The sequence below is a fragment of the Centruroides vittatus genome, unplaced genomic scaffold (assembly GCF_030686945.1).
Source record: "Centruroides vittatus isolate TY-2023 unplaced genomic scaffold, ASM3068694v2 contig_1052, whole genome shotgun sequence".
In the NCBI taxonomy this organism is placed as follows: Eukaryota; Metazoa; Arthropoda; class Arachnida; order Scorpiones; family Buthidae; genus Centruroides; species Centruroides vittatus.
The window spans coordinates 245,844-262,435 of record NW_027120681.1 but is presented as its reverse complement, the minus strand read 5'-3'; the positions used below and the strand labels follow the sequence as shown (position 1 = coordinate 262,435).

Sequence of the window (16,592 nt, the reverse complement as noted above, 5' to 3'; positions counted from 1 at the left end):
TTTACAATAATTTGCATTGGAATCTTAGTTAGAATAATGTCGGGTGTACAGCTATTAGGTTTTGTTGCCCCGTGAAGGTGTAATTGTTAGGAACCGTAACATGCGCGGGAAACACTGCTCCCAGTGTTTAAAATCTGGTCCGGGCTATGAGCGGAGATGGAAACGAATTCCACTCGGCCAGTTGGTGGCCGCATTATAATCAAGAAAAAATATTTACAATATTCTGTAAATGATAATTATTGGCGATTATTTTTGCAACAAAGTGGAATTTTGAGATAGATGTAAAATGTGTGCAGCGAAAGAAATACACTTGTTATCTCCACCTTTCAAAATGTCCCGAACTTGCAACAGAATGTTGAAGGCGGAATAGAGCGAACTGTACACCTATTAACGATAAAATGAACAATTAAAGGTTTTTTTTATTTTTTGACGATTTAAAATCGTCATAGCAGCAAAATAATCGCTACTAAACTCGAATTTCTACTCTACACATGTTTCTTATATTTGATAAACTTCAATATACCTTTACCGGAACTCCCTTCGATGCAACGAAAAAACCACCACAACTAAATCCCAGTTCGTTTTCTCGAAATTTTTTCATGAAATCTAACAACTGAATAAATATAAATTTTAATAATCAAAATAAATACGATTATAAAAGTTTTATTTGTAATTATTGAAAATACAATAAATTTACTTTTATGTTGTCTTCTACCGTCAAACGAGCGGAAGCGAAGATCCTTATTTCTTGAAAAGAATCATAAGCCTAAACACATAAAATTTAAAAATGTTATCGAAAATATAATATCGATAAAAATTCTTATTTTTATCGTCAGAACTTACGAATGCCGAAATACGGGAAACAGCAAAAGAGAACAAGAATCCCAGAAAAACAGAAAAAATGGTAGTGAGACATAACAATAGACGCATAATTATATCCAGATCGCCGAAAATAGCATTGTAGATGAAAAAGGCTATGATATAAATTGCTATGCCAAATATAAGGAAAAATAGTTCCTTCCATTTATCATTCATCTGATTTATAAGATCGTAAATCTCTGCATGCTTCGAGATGATTTGGTCCACATCATACTTTGTGCATCTATTTCTGGTTAATTTTAATTGTTTGGCTAACTCTTTGAATCTCTCGAGTATCAAAAGGCCTACTGATAACGCTGCCGGTATCATCCAACAATAAAATGCCATTTTGTAAGTACCAAGTACAGTAAACGAAAGAGAACAAAAAAGTGCTCGAAATGAAGTCGAAGCCTTCTCTACTACCGGAAAGAAACCAAACGAGGACATCAAAGCGTTAAAAATGAAAAGATCGAGAAAAGCAAGACCGAAAAATACTAACATTACCAATTGATACCGAAACAATTTTTCCTTCTCACCAGCGTAACTCGATATTTTCATGTCAAAGCTTATTTTTCTCTTACCGATATGTATGCAAAGAATGCAACCAATATTAATGAAATAAAAGGCCATTTTCAGAAAAGGATGCATTTCTCTACCGTTATATCTTTCAATAGGACTACAGAAAATAACATTCTCTTTAGTTGCAAGATTCTGAAGGATAAATACAATTGTTTCAGTAACCAACACTATCAGAATGCATTTTCTGTAAAATTCTATTATTTTAGATTGTCTGGCGTTCAACTGGCGACAATCGCAGCGTTTGTAAGAAATATCGCCAAAAGCTATAGAGATAGAAATTATGGGATAAAGCATGCAGTAAACGCAATTCTTCGCCATATTGCATCTAACCAGAAGTAATGGAGCTTGTTATTCTATAACAATTCTAAATTACTCTAATGCTGTTTTTTGAAAACAACAACGATTTTTCCTCTCATTCCATGTGCATTCGCTTATATCAGAACGCAAATAAACGAAATAGCTTATTCATCTGTGCGATGTGCAGAATTTTATGATTGGAATGCAATCGATCAATATCAATTCAATTTGAAATGAGTTTTTTTTGCGAAAGAATATTTCTACATTTCTATTTATAAATAATGGAATTCGATTCGGTTTTTAATAATTGCCAAGATGTTATTAGATTGGACTGGTTTCAATCGGTTGAATTAAGAAGATGCAACACTTGGGCAATCTGTCGAAAGAAAAGAGCTTTCGTGGAGGATTTTTGTGGAAAAAACTGGACTCTATTTAGGTGTTTTTATGGAAAACTGGACCCTACTTAGATGTTAAACACGCGAAGTAAACCCAGATAATTCCACGTGGCCTACCCGTTGGTGAGGAGTGAACCTGCGACTAGTGTCCAGAGTTTTATCTACTCGTGCACTGTCTAGTCAAATTAAACAAAACCTTTCTTTGTAGTATTAACAGTAAAAAAAAAATAAATAAAAATTCTGATTTTATTCTCTTATTAATTTTTATTTGTAAAACAATCGCGATCTTTTAATTTAATCGTTTAATAAAATAACGTCGGTAATGAAGAATATTGATATTTATTTACAAGATACTCGAGGTATTTATCTGTATTTACACAAGATCTTATATAACTTTGCAAAAGTGTATTAAATCACACAGTTTGTTACTTTATATAATGTAATATTCGATATATCTTATTATCGTTATATAAGTAGAAATTTTACATACTGCATTTAATAATTTCTTTATTAAAAGATCTTATTTTATGAAACATTTTTAAATAAGTTTAAAAAAGTTTAACTTAAAATAATTAAATAACACAGAAATATACAAAATTCCATTTTTGCAGACTAAACGTAAATTGCTTATTTCTAACACCAAAATTTATTTATTAAAAACGTTTATGCTATGATTCGAATCCATCTTTAAGCCTTAATCCTGTCCCTCTCCTTCGTGGGGAAGAATTTCGAAAAACCCCTTCTTAGTGTGCGTTCTCGTTGCGTACCCTAACTGTGTACCAAATTTCAACTTTCAACTCTTAACTGTTTGGGCTCTGCACTGATTATTATTATTATGTTGGGTTAAGTTAGATATACTCGGTTAACACCGGTGGCTGTGTACTATGCCGGACCAAAGTCAAGGCATAGTAACCAAAACAGAAATTAAAAAAGTGTATCAGTGTGTGTGTCTGTATTCAGGAATTTTCTCACAATATGACATGTATTCAATATAGTGGCCTTCTGTAGAGTGATATATGTGTTTCTATTCAATTCTAATGTGCCTAGGCTTTTGTGTAGTGTGTGTGGTATGACACCTGTAGAGGAGAGAACAACAGGTACAATAAGCACCCTATCCATCCTCCACAGATGCCTTATTTCCTGGGCGAGTTCTGTGTACTTGCTAATTTTTTCAGTGCATGCGTTTTGTATATTGTGAGTGTTTGGAATGGATATGTCTATAATGTATGTGATTTTATTGTGTTTGTCAATGAGTGTGATGTCTGGTCTGTTGTGGTAAATTGTTTTATCTGTGATTATGGCTCTGTCGTAGTACATTTTGTGCGTGTTGTTTTCCAATACTGTCTGTGGAATGTATTTGTAGTATGGTTCGTGGATGTCTACTAATTTGTGTTTCTTTGCAAGCTCTTGGTGTATTATATTTGCTACTTGGTTATGTCTGTGTAAATAATCTGTCTGTGCCAAGAGCTTGCAACCAGAGGTGATGTGTTGTATAGTTTCTGGCATGATGTGACATTTTCTGCATGTGTCATTTGTGAGTGTTGCATCTTTGAGTATGTGTTTTCTGTAGTTTTTAGTATTTATGACCTGATCCTGTATGGCAATCATGAATCCTTCCGTCTCCCCAAAGAGGCATCCCCGAGCTAACCAGCTGTTTGACGCAGTTTTGTCAACAAAATCCTGGGCCAGATCATAAGGATGCCTGCCATGGAGTGCCTTTCGAGCCCACGATTGCTTAATGGTGTCTATGCTTTTTATATGTTGCATTGTGTCCATATGATGCGAGTGTAAGTTTAATGGTGTGTTATTCGAGTCTGCTAGAGTTACTGCTTTATGTAATTGTGATGTTTCTTGTTTTTTGTAGAAAAACTCTCGCAGTGACTGTATTTGTTTGTAGTGAAGGTTAACTATGTCAATCAGGCCACGTCCGCCATCTTTACGTGGAAGGGTTAATCTTTCTGTGGCAGATTTAGGATGATGTTGTTTATGCTTAGTAAGTGTAGTTCTTGTTTTCCATTGGAGTTGCTCGAGATCTGTGTGAGTCCAATGTATAACTCCAAAAGAATATGTGAGTACTGGGATGACATATGTGTTTATTGCTTTAACTGTGTGTTTTGCATTTAACTGTGTTCTGAGAATAGCATTTAACCTACTTTGGTATTCTTTAATCAGTCTTTGCTTTATTTGTGCATGTTCTGTTAGTTTGGCCTGTTGGAATCCTAAATACTTGTAGAGCTCACCCTCTTCCATGGATTCAATAATGTCTCCATTTCCAAGTGCAAAATCTTCTTTCTTCAAAATTCCTTTTTCTATGTGAAGTGTTTTGCATTTATCTAGGCCAAATTTCATTTGTATGTCCTTGGTGTATGAATGTGTGATTTGTAGGAGTTTATGAAGTTGTTTTTGTGTGGATGCATAAAGTTTTATGTCATCCATGTACATGAGATGTAACAGTGTAAACTGTGTTGTTTTTTCGTGTCTGATATTGTAACCATATTGCGTGTTGTTTAACATGTTGGATAATGGATTCAGGGCTAAGCAGAACCAGAGAGGACTCAAGGAATCTCCTTGAAAAATTCCTCGCCTAATAAAAATTTGGTTTGTTTGTATGGAAGTGTTACTAACCCTGAGATGTAGTGTTGTTCTCCAGTGCTGCATAGTGTTTTGAAAGAATGCAATGAGTGATGGATGTATTTTGTACATGTGTAGAATATGTAGCAGCCAACTGTGTGGAACACTGTCGAATGCTTTTCTGTAGTCTATATATGCCATGTGTATGTTTCTGTGTTGTTTGTGTGCTTGCCGTAGAATGACTGAATCTATGAGTAACTGTTCTTTGCATCCCCTGTGGTTTCTACGACAACCTTTTTGTTGTTCCGTAAGAATGTCGTGTTCTTCAACATGTTTGTATATTTTGTTTGCAATACAGGATGTCAATAATTTGTAGAGTGTTGGAAGACATGTAATTGGTCTGTATTGTGTGGGGTCTGTGGTATTGTTGTTTTTAGGTTTCATGTAGGTGATGCCCTGAGTAAGAAAATTTGGCATGTCTTGTGGATTGATGATGATGTGTGTTAGATGTTTAGCTAGTTCCTGGTGCAGTGATGTAAACTTTTTGTACCAGAAATTGTGAATGTTGTCTACACCAGGTGTCTTCCAGTTGTGTGTTCTGTTAACAGTGTATTGGAAATCATGTATGTTTATTTCAACACAGGGCATAGTTGGTATGTTGTGCAAGTTTCTGTTCTCCTCCTCGATCCAGCCTGCATCAGCATTGTGCGTGACAGCACTGGACCAAACAGAAGACCAATATGTTGTGAGTTCTTCTTCTGTTGGTGTGCCACTGTGCTGTGTATCAGTGTTTGCTTTGTTATTAATTTGTCTGTAAAAGAGTTTTTCATTGTTTGTAAATAATTTATTTTGTTGTTTTCGTAGTGTACATGTTTTGTATCGTTTGAGTCTACGTGCTTTGGCAGCAAGTTTTTGTTTTAGTGTATCAATGTATTCTGCAATGCGTGTGTTGTGATGTTTATGTTTTGTGTGTGTTTTTATTTTCTTGAAAATGTTTTTGAGCTGTTTCCTTAATTTGGGTGTTATGTTGTTTTTAGTGTATTGTGTTAGCCTGCCTAATTGCTGTCTAATGTCATTTATTTGTGTTTCTATTCTTCTCTGCCAGGCAGGTTTGTGATAGAATTGTGTTTTCTGTGTATTTGTCTGTGATTGTACTTTCAGTCCATGGTGTGTCACTACTGTGACTGCCCCAGCATAAACTAATGTATGAATGTCTGCGAGTGTAGAAATTGAATGAATGTAGTGTGGTAGTAAGTGAGTGTTTACATAATTTAGTGTTTTTCCTACTTCCTTTGACGTGTTGATTTTTGGTATTCGTGGTCGTTGTGTGGGATCTGTACCTGTATATTTAGTGAGTGTTTCCTGAAATATAAGTGAGAGCGTATTAACTAAATCCAAGTCTATGTTATCAGTGATGGATGAGGAAGTGTCTGTAGTATCATTAGTGGTAATTGTTGTATGTGTGTTATTATCAATGCTTGTTGCTGGATTATCCTGACAGGTTACATGATCTTCATTAATGTTAGATGTTTCTGTCTGTTGATGTATTTGATCAGCAACCTGTTGTTTGATAAGTTCAAGTGTTGTTTGTGGAATAAGGTTGTTGTGTATAATTGTTCTTTTTTGATCAACAACTCTTTGTTCGGTGACAGTGAGATGAGGATACTGTTGTGTGAATCTAAGGTGTAGTTGTTGTCAGTATGCTGTCATGTTTGTTTCGAGTTTTGTGATGGTGTAATAAGTACGGATGATAAACTCGTTCATTTCTACTGTCCATTTCATCCGTTGGCGTGGTTTTCCAGCCTTTGTGGTCTGTGGATGCATTGCCACAGAAACACCAAGGCTGGGTTGGTTCCTCACATCTGTTGAGGGCATTGCAGTAGCCATGCTTGGGCCGGTGCTGCTTTCGCCACCGGTAACCTAGGGAGACTGTGACTTATTTTTCGAACGTGAGCCTCTGCCTAACCCACGAACGCGGACCTTGTTAACCCGGGGGACGTCCGAGCCGGTATCACACTTTGATCTAGTTATTACCATGATGAATATCTCCACAGAATGTGGGCGTGGTCACTCTTAGCTTCATTTCTCCCCATAGACCTTACTGGCATGGGTGTCCCTACCAGGAGCTTATGCTCCAGCCTGCATTGCCCTATGGATCAGTAAAATTACTGGGCTCTCCCACCACGACCAGGTGGTGACCACGGGAGAGTTATTATTATTATTATTATTATTATCATTCATCGTCATCAACTCGTCTCGATTATATATATAGATTTTAAGTTTTTATAACACATTTCCAAATGTTTTATTAAATAAGATCTTGTAATAAAGAAATTAAATGCGGTATATGAAATTTCTATTTATATATCAATAACAAGATACATCGAATATCACATCATAGGAAGAAATAAACTGTGTGATTTAATACACTTTTGCGAAGTTATATAAGATCTTGTGTAAATATTGATAAATACTTTGAGTATCTTGTAAATAAATATCAACATTTTTCATTACCAATGTTACTTTATTAAACAATTAAATTAAAAGATCGCGATTGTTTTACAAATAAAAATCAATAAAATAATAAAATCAGGGTCTTTATTTTTTTTACTGTTAATATTTCAAAAAAAAAAGGTTTTATTTAATTTGACTATACAGTGGACGAGTAGATAAAACTCTGGATACTAGTCGCAGGTTCACGCCTCACTAACAGGTAGGCACGTGGAATTATCCGGATTTTCTTCGCGTGTTTAACACCTACACAGGGTCCAGTTTCCCATAAAAACACCTAAATAGGGTCCAGTTTTTTTTCAATAAAGTCCTCCAGGGAGGATCTCCTTCTTTGGCTGCTCGATCGAGTGTTGTATTTCCTTAATTCAATCAATTCACCAGTCCAATGTAATAACATCTCAGCTATTATTTAAAACCGAATCGAATTCCATTATTTATAATTAGAAATATAGAAATATTCATTCGCAAAAATAAGCTCATTTCAAATTGAATTGATATTGATCGGTTGCATTGCGATCACAAAATTCTGCACATCGCATAGATGAGTAAACTATTTCGCTTAAGTGCGTTTTAATACAAGCGAATACACGTGGAATGAGAAGGAAAAATCGATGCTATTTCTAAACAACAGCATTAAAGTAATTTAGAATTGTTAGAGAATAACAAGCTCCATTACTTCTAGTTAGATGCAAAATGGCGGAGAATTGTGTTTACTGCATGCTTTATTCCATAATCTCTATCTCTATAGTTTTTGGCGATATTTATTACAAACGCTGCGATTGTCGCCAGTTGAACGCCAGGCAATCAAAAATAATAGAATTTTACAGGAAATGCATTCTGATAGTGTTGGTTACTGAATCAATTGTATTTCTCCTTCAGAATCTTGCAACTAAAGAGAATGTTATTTTCTGTAGTCCTATTGAAAGATATAATGGTAGAGAAATGCATCCTTTTCTGAAAATGGCCTTTTATTTCATTAACATTGGTTCCATTGTTTGCATACATATCGGTAAGAGAAAAATAAGCTTTGACATGAAAATATCGAGTTACGCTGGTGAGAAAGAAAAATTGTTTCGGTATCAATTGGTAATGTTAGGATTTTTCGGTGTTTCTTTTCTCGGAATTTTCGTTTCTATCGCTTTGATGACCTCGCTTGTTTTCTATCCGGTATTAGAGAAGAATTCGAGTTCTTTTCGAGCACTTTTTTGCTCTCTTTCGTTTTCTCTTCTTGGTACTTACAAAGTGGCATTTTATTGTTGGATGATACCGGCAGCGTTATCAGTAGGCCTTTTGATACTCGAGAGATTCAAAGAGTTAGCCAAACAATTACAATTAACCAAAAATAGATGCACAAAGTATGATGTGGATGAAATCATCTCAAAGCATGCAGAGATTTACGATCTTATAAATCAGATGAATAATAAATGGAAGGAACTATTTTTCCTTATATTTGGCATATCAATTTATATCATAGCCTTTTTTATCTACAATGCTATTTTCGGCGAACTGGATATAATTTATCGGCTATTCTTATGTCTCGCTACCATTTTTTGCGTTTTTCTGGGATTCTTGTTCTCTTTTGCTGTTTCCCATATTTCGGCATTCGTAAGTTCTGATGGGAAAAATAAGCATTTTTATTAATCTTATATTTTCAATAACATTTTTTAAATTTTGTGTGTTTAGGCTTATGATTCTTTTCAAGAAATAAGGATCTTCGCTTCCGCTCGTTTGGCGATAGAAGACAAAATAAAAGTAAGTTTGTTGTATTTTCAATAATTAGAAATAAAAGTGTACTTGTATAATCGTATTTCTTTTAATTATTAAAATTTATATTTATTTAGTTGTTGGATTTCATGAAAAAATTTCGAGAAAACGAACTGGGATTTAGTTGTGGTGGTTACTTTGTTGTATCGAAGGGATGCCCGGTAAAGGTATATTGAAGTTTATCAAATATAAGAAACATATGTAGAGTATAAATTCGAGTTTAGTAGCGATTATTTTACAGCTATGAAGATTTTAAAACGTCAAAAAATAGGGAAAATTAATTGTTCATTTTATCGTTAATAGGTGTACAGTTCGCTCTACTCCGCCTTCAACATTCTGTTGCAAGTTCGAGACATTTTGAAAGGTGGAGATAACAGGTGTATTTCTTTCGCTGCACACGTTTTAAATTTATCTCAGAATTCTACTTTGTTGCAAAAATAATCGGTAATAATTACCATTTACAGAATATTGTAATTATTATAGTTGAATTTAACGCTTAATTACTGTTAAAAAATTTAAATCGGTTTGAACGTTTTCATTTTTGCGTTAAGTAATTACATAATATGTTCCGTTTAAATGAATGAGAGGTTTGGATTGATGGAAAAAGTCAACGCAATACAAGAGCGATCTGCCAAAGGAGCGTTATTCAGGAGGACTTTTTTTGAGAAATTGGCCCTGCTTTAATTGTTAGACACGTGAAGAAAATCCACGTGGTCAGTCGTTGGTCAAGCGCTATTCAGCGGTTTTCATCGTTCAGGCATTGTGCTCATTATTAGAGCCGGAGTTAAATTTTTATTCGATGCTACAACATACAAGACCCCTTCTTTTTTTACCAAATAATATTGAGATATAGCACAGATATTGAAAATTTTTTATGGAATGTAGCTAAAATTTTACGATGAAAATTTGGAAAATTCAATAAGGTTTAAATTTTCCAAATTTTAAAGGTTGTTCATAGGCCGTTCGCTGTAAATTCGTGCTCTCGCAAGAAATAGCTGGCAAAATTCAGTATTCTTTGTTAACAATTGTTGAACTTTAAATCACATACAGTAAATTATTTACGTTTAAATCATAGAAATTAAATTGACAGTTTTTATATAAAGAGTTATAAGATTTTTCGCTTGTAAAAAAGTGTTGTATGCGAAGGGTAGGTGTGATTGGCTGAAAGTTTACTCTGCCTTCCTTCTACGGTCCGAAAATAGTTCAGAAATGGTGGTCATTTGGGAACTAATTTAGATTGCAGAAATGAGAGATGTCACCAAATTGCTTGATTGTTTTTTATGATTACGCAACGCGACACATGGGCGATCTACCGTGGAGATATTTGCGGGAGGACATTCTATGGAAAAGTGGCCTGTACTTAGGTGTTAACCTATGGGCAGAAAGGACAATTGTTTCGGGTTCCTACCAACAAGAAAAACCATCTTTTATGAGAAAATATTTCTCCTGAAAAATTACTCCGAAGAAAAATGTACGAAGTCAACGCTGTACATAGGGTCCTTAATTCAAATTCATCTGGGCACCACGAAAGTATAACGCGAACGACGCTGTGCGGTCAAGGTGGCAGCCTACCACTCTTGAGGACCCGAGATCAAATCCGGACAGGAAAAAATTCCTATAAATTTTTCGGGGGGTGATCCGACCGGATACGTCAGGTCCCGTCCCTCACCACCCGGCGGCCGCCCTATTGTGGGCCTGACCGAAGCCATGAAAGACTTGCTAAAAGAGATAGTCTTAGTGCCCACAGGGCTGAAAAAGCAAAATAAATAAAGGTATAACGCACCACTCAACTGTCATACAAAAATTGTTTCTTATCACTCAGTCGACCCTAATTTTTTGGCTTTCTGCTCTGTAGGCACTATGAGATCCTTTCCCCCATAAAATAATCGGATAGCTTATGGGAAAACACTTGGGCGTTCCCAGATATTTTCTATGGGCGGAGTGTTGCGGATATATCGGGCCCTGCTCTTCTTCATTCAGCCGTCCCATTGTGAGCCTGGCAATTTTGGCTAGATCCATATGGCCATGAATCGTCCGAGTGATAATTTAAAAAGCCCTCTTAATGCCCATAGGGCAGAGTTAGAAACGTTTTTAAAAATTAGTATTGATTTTCCATAATTCTTATATGTACTATTAAATAATAACGAGTGATAATAAATAGTACTTTATTAAAACGTATAAAAATAAAGAATTGACAAATTATAAATAAACAGCTTTTCGAATACTTTACCGTTACACTTACAATTCCCTAGTGGCGTAATTACGAACTTACTATTCGAATTTTTGAATATATATATATATATAAACATTTTTAAACATAAAAATCATAAATTAATATTAATTAAATTTTAAAAAATTGAATTAAATTAAACTTTAAATTTTATAACAGACATAAATATATTTCCCCGTTCAATATATAGCGCGCACCTATATATACTAGTTACGACGTAAGAATCAATTATATTATTTTTAGTTTGATAATTTTGATCTTATCATCTATCAAAAATGAATCGATATTAGCGTTTTTCGAGGTATAATCACAACACACATGTATCTAGAGGAATGAACACGATACAAAGAAACGAAGGAAGGAAAAAAAATAAATAAAAATTAAAAAAAAAGAGGATCCGGCAGAAGTTCTCGGGGCGTGCTAGCTGCAGTTGACGTCAAACACTATGTTTTCTTCATAGAATTATCCTGTCGATAATAATAATAATAATACTTCGATGCATCGCTAATTTCCGAATCATTCTTAAGAATGAAAATGGGAAAATTGCCCCTTACGTTGTTATTCTCTTTTATACTCTTTAATTGTAATTGTTTCCACGTGAACGAACCGATCGACGAGAAAACGTAAGTGATTACTTTTATAAATGACGTATTTTGAATTAAATGTAATTGATTAATTTATAAATTAATGCACGTGTCTATTGTTATTTAACGTTTGGTTCGCGAATGTCTGCATTTCCTGCATACATTCGTGTATTGCTGTTAATATTATATTACTGTGATATAATTTTACTTCGTGTAAATGAAATTTCTGTATTTTAATCTCACGATTCGATGTTTAATATACACTTTATGTGATTAAATGTTTAAAAAATTTTTGCATTAGCACGGATATTTTAAACATTCAGAAGACTTTAGACACCCCTTTATATAATTTTATGACGTCATAAACTAATAGAGTTTAATTGCTGCAATGGAAATATTTATAAATTATGATGTAGTACCTTTCAATGGCAAAATTTCTTTATTTTTTGCCAATTTAGTGGCCTGGCATGTTACAGAAATCTTTATGGAGAAAAGAAAAAGAGGAGTGCAATTCAATTATCTCTTGGCAAATTTATAAAGAAAACACCAGATATTAATCAATAAAAAATAAACATTTTGAAAACCCTTTTTGATATTTATTTTACATTGCTCTACTTTCGTACGTACTCCGGGGACCGATTAGGTACGAAAGTAGAGGACCACCTTAGAATATTATTTGGCGATGAAACGCAGCACATATATCATTAAATACAATTTTTCGGTTGGATTTAATTTATTAAATATACATTTTGACTCCTTCCACCCTGTGGACACTAATAAGGTGGCCTGTTTTGAGACCAATCGGACCAACAATGAGGTGGCTTGACATACCTGGGACGGATCACCACTAAAAAACTTATGGAGTTTTTAACACCCGGATTCAATTCTGGATCCAGGTGCCTTAACTGCTTCAATAATTTGAACCACAGAAATATATTAATTTAATATGAAATTAAAACTGTGAATCTTAACAATGAGATAATGAAATAACTTAAGATTCAAAGTTATTAGAACTGATAATTTTATGCTGGATATTTAAATGCAGCATATATCACTATATATTTTTAAATTGCATTTAATTTGAATTATATCCTGCATAAAATTATAAGATGCTATAATATATTAACTTCATACAAGTTGTATAAAAACTTTAAACAGCTTTATACAAAACATTTTAGGTAAATAGCATATTTTTTATATTTATATATATTTTATGTGCATTTTATAAATTATTAATGATCGGACAAATAACGGAAAAAATATACTGTAAATTATTTATTAAATTATATTATATTTTCCCCGTGATAACACATTAAATTATTGTAACGTAGTATCATGAGAAAGTTAATATAGTGAAATTTTTAATGAAATAATATTAACGAATACAAAAATTCCCAGAAGAAATTAAAAAAAAACAAAGATACTGTTTCTTTACTAACCTCTACCTTACTTTTCTTTCTTATTTTTAGACTCTTCTAACAAGGAAAAAATAAGATTTAGAAGTTCTTTATGAACTGTATCATAAATACATTGTAACACATTAAATGTATATTAATACAGTTGCTTATACATTTACAAATCTCCAGTATTACCCAGACTTTCAAATTAAAATTCTTAAAAAGTTTAATAATTTATGCATTGCTCCACAAAACATCATTAAAACATGCTAGAATTCTAATTTGGCTAAGGTATATTGATACACTTTCTAGTTATGGCATTTTTGTAAAAGATTTTTGTTCCTGTTTGTGCTTGCCGTAATCGGACTACGTAAATGCCAGACTTCTCCAAAAGGGTAAGAGGATCCCTATCATTACATAGAATTCTGCAGAGTGATGGCTGTGGTTTGATGGTTAAGTGTAACCCCATGTCTTTTGTAAACTCAAACTATATGTAAAGTAGCAGGCCATAAGTATGAGATAAATGGTTTGGCAAATATTAGCTCCTTGTTTTTGCCACATGAATGGAGACTGGTGGGCAGGAAGAGAGAATTGTGGACCAGGTTTTTGATAAATTTAAACTTGGAATTGTATACACAGCATCGTATCCAGCAACAGCTACTATTTGCAGTTCATCCTGTATCAATACTGGAGAAAAGGGGCATTAGTATGCTCTGTGAATGAAAGCAGATATAGGTGCATTTACGTATTCAGGAGGTAGGAAGGAAGCTCATATAGTACATGGAGATGAATTGTGTACAGTGTAAACTGAATGATTTAATTCATGAAGTAAATAAATCTAAAACTGAAAGACAGTAAGATTTCTTCCTTATCTAATACTTTATATTGTAATCTCTTTTAATATTAATAGAAAGGAGCGTTTTGCATGATGAATTGTTAGGAATACAGTAAATCCTGCTAATTTTGACCCTGCCAACTTGAAATTTCTGTAGTTTTTCAAAAGAATTTGAGTTATATGAAATCCAAGTTGGCAGGGTCCAAATTAGTGGAGATTTACTGTATTTCTAATATTTAAAAAAATTATAATTAGCAAGTGTTTTTAATATCCAGAAATCTTTTTGATACCTTTATTACACTACTACAGTTAATAAGTTACTAAAGATTTACATTGTTATATACTGTACTATCATAAAATTTTTTGAACTCGTTTCCTGTAATAATAAATTCAGCGATGTAACTTACTAAAGCTCGGTAAAACTTCCGTGTGGAAGAGTTCATCAAAGGATAACAAATTCACATAAAATTGGAATTAAAATACTTATTTAGCAGATATAAATAGTTATTACTGATGTGTGTGTCTATACAATATTAGTTTTACCGAGATAGTCATACTATCAGCACAAGGTTTTGCTGTAAAGTATCATAGTATTTTACAGCAGTATTTCCTTGAAGTGCTTGATTTCAGGTATTAAAAGAAAATTTTACATGATCATAAACAAACAATTTATTCAGAATACTGTGAATCAACATTTAACTGAGAACATAAGAAAATGAACCAACAATCACTGCAAATATTTATTGGACATTATATGCAGATAAATTAATATATTTTTCATAAATAGATTTCAGTTTGTCCACGAAGTCATCAATATTTTTCTTATTGAAGCTAGTGGCTTCTGGTGATTGCAATTAAAGCTGTAAATGACGTCCCATAAACCCCTTGTTCTGCAGTCATATCCTGCAGTTTTATTGAAATTCCATGAACTGGGATATGTTTTATTCAAGGCAGCGACAAACTCATATGCCAAATTTCTTACCTGCACTGTTGTCAGGCCATAGTGCATTTTACTTGCACTAAGCAAGTAATTTCTTAACTTTTCTTCTTCCTCCACAAGAAAACCATTCCACAAATGAGGTTAGACTAGAATATTACAGACTCTTTGTCTGAAATGCTATTAAATTTTTTTTACATGTTTTGCTAGTGCTGATTTTGATAAATTTACAGCTTGAAGAATCAAACTATTGGCTGGTGTTGATTTTGTTGGATCTTTCTTCTTCCATTTATGTGGCATTTTTCCTGAAAATAGAAAAAAAGGACTATAAAATTTAACACCACATCAGGAAAATTATTATTAGGGAGGAGTAGAACACTGTCCCATTCCTCTCTATTATGCAGTGTCCCAGTCCTCCCTACTGGAAAGTTTTGTATTATACTTGCTATAACTAGACATATGGTGGAAATAGCAAGAAAGTAAAATAGCAAAATTGTACTATTAAAATATTGCTTTCAATTCTTGTATTAAGCATTAAAAGTTATCTTAAACATAAAATTTTAGATTACATCAGATATTGGTATTAATATTTACCTGGAGTAGTGTAATGTAATTTTCTCTTCTAAAGCCTCTTCTGTTGAAACAATTCATCAGCCATTTTATAAGAAAATACAAGTGCAGCCACTCTCACTTCGGGACAAATAAAGAATTACAATAAATAAATAGGAAATCAGAAAATTCAAGTGTCCCATACTTCCCTTGTCTCCCCTATTGTAAAGTGCAATCAGTTAAAATAATTAATGTCTCTGTTTATCTGAGGAACAGCTAAATTTATGTAAAAACATGTTATGAAAGTAAAATAAAGGATTTCTGTCACTTACATAGCATCCAAATTTCTAAAGAATTGTGAAAACCAGTTTTTATAATGTAGCCCTATAAATATTATTTATTCCTTTTTAATTTCCAAATGTCCTAATTTTTAACAAGTAAACAATTAATAAAGTTTTTAGTAGACTCTTTTCCATATTTTTAGTTGAAACTGTTCTCTTCTTGAAAGTTAGTCTTATTGGAAAACTTGATTATATTCTTCTACAGTCAAACTTAAAGACAACTATTTACTGTAGTTTCATTAATTCTTTCTTGAACCAAATACCATTTAATTTTGAAATCTTGAAGGTAAGGAAAAAATGTTAATGTAAACAATGTGCACATAACTATTACTTGATTTAATCAAACAACCAAAGCACCTAAACTATTAGATTATTATATGGGCTACATCTTTGCTATTAATTAAATGAAATAATGTAGTGTAATAACTTAAATGTTAATAAAGTGGTAAGGAATGGTGCCTAAAATGTCTGGGAGGTCTACCTCCTCCACATTGGCATAGCCAGGATTTTGTTATGAGAGGGGCCTAGTAGAGGCTGTAATTTTCTGGGAGGGGCACCGGGTTAACTGGGGGGACCGTGCCCACCCATGCCCCTTCCTGGCTACGCCCTCCAAAAATTCCAGGGGTTTTTCGATCTGACTGAATTTGTCCAGGGATTTCCAGATCTTTGGTAGGCTGATGCTTTTAACCTCTTTGCCATCTGGCTATCAAGAAACTCTGTATTGCTCTAATCATTCTAATATTA

The 16,592-nt window shown here is 33.5% G+C and overlaps 1 protein-coding gene and 1 long non-coding RNA gene across 2 annotated transcripts in view; one reads left to right on the top strand and one right to left on the bottom strand.

Annotated features, from left to right (window-relative positions):
- Positions 1 to 244: 244 nt before the first annotated feature.
- Positions 245 to 768, bottom strand: LOC136971702 (uncharacterized). The gene is made up of 3 exons (XR_010880202.1): positions 698 to 768; positions 524 to 613; positions 245 to 384 (listed from the first exon to the last, which is right to left on the bottom strand). It is a non-coding gene; the product is annotated as an uncharacterized lncRNA (long non-coding RNA).
- A 10,650-nt stretch (positions 769 to 11,418) lies between these two features.
- LOC136971716 (voltage-dependent calcium channel subunit alpha-2/delta-1-like) overlaps positions 11,419 to 16,592 on the top strand; it is a 131,815-nt gene continuing 126,641 nt past the window's right edge. Inside the window, exon 1 of the mRNA XM_067266197.1 lies at positions 11,419 to 11,828. Within this exon, the coding sequence (XP_067122298.1) occupies positions 11,734 to 11,828 (95 nt within the window). The 5' untranslated portion in view covers positions 11,419 to 11,733. The remainder of the gene's footprint in view (positions 11,829 to 16,592) is intronic.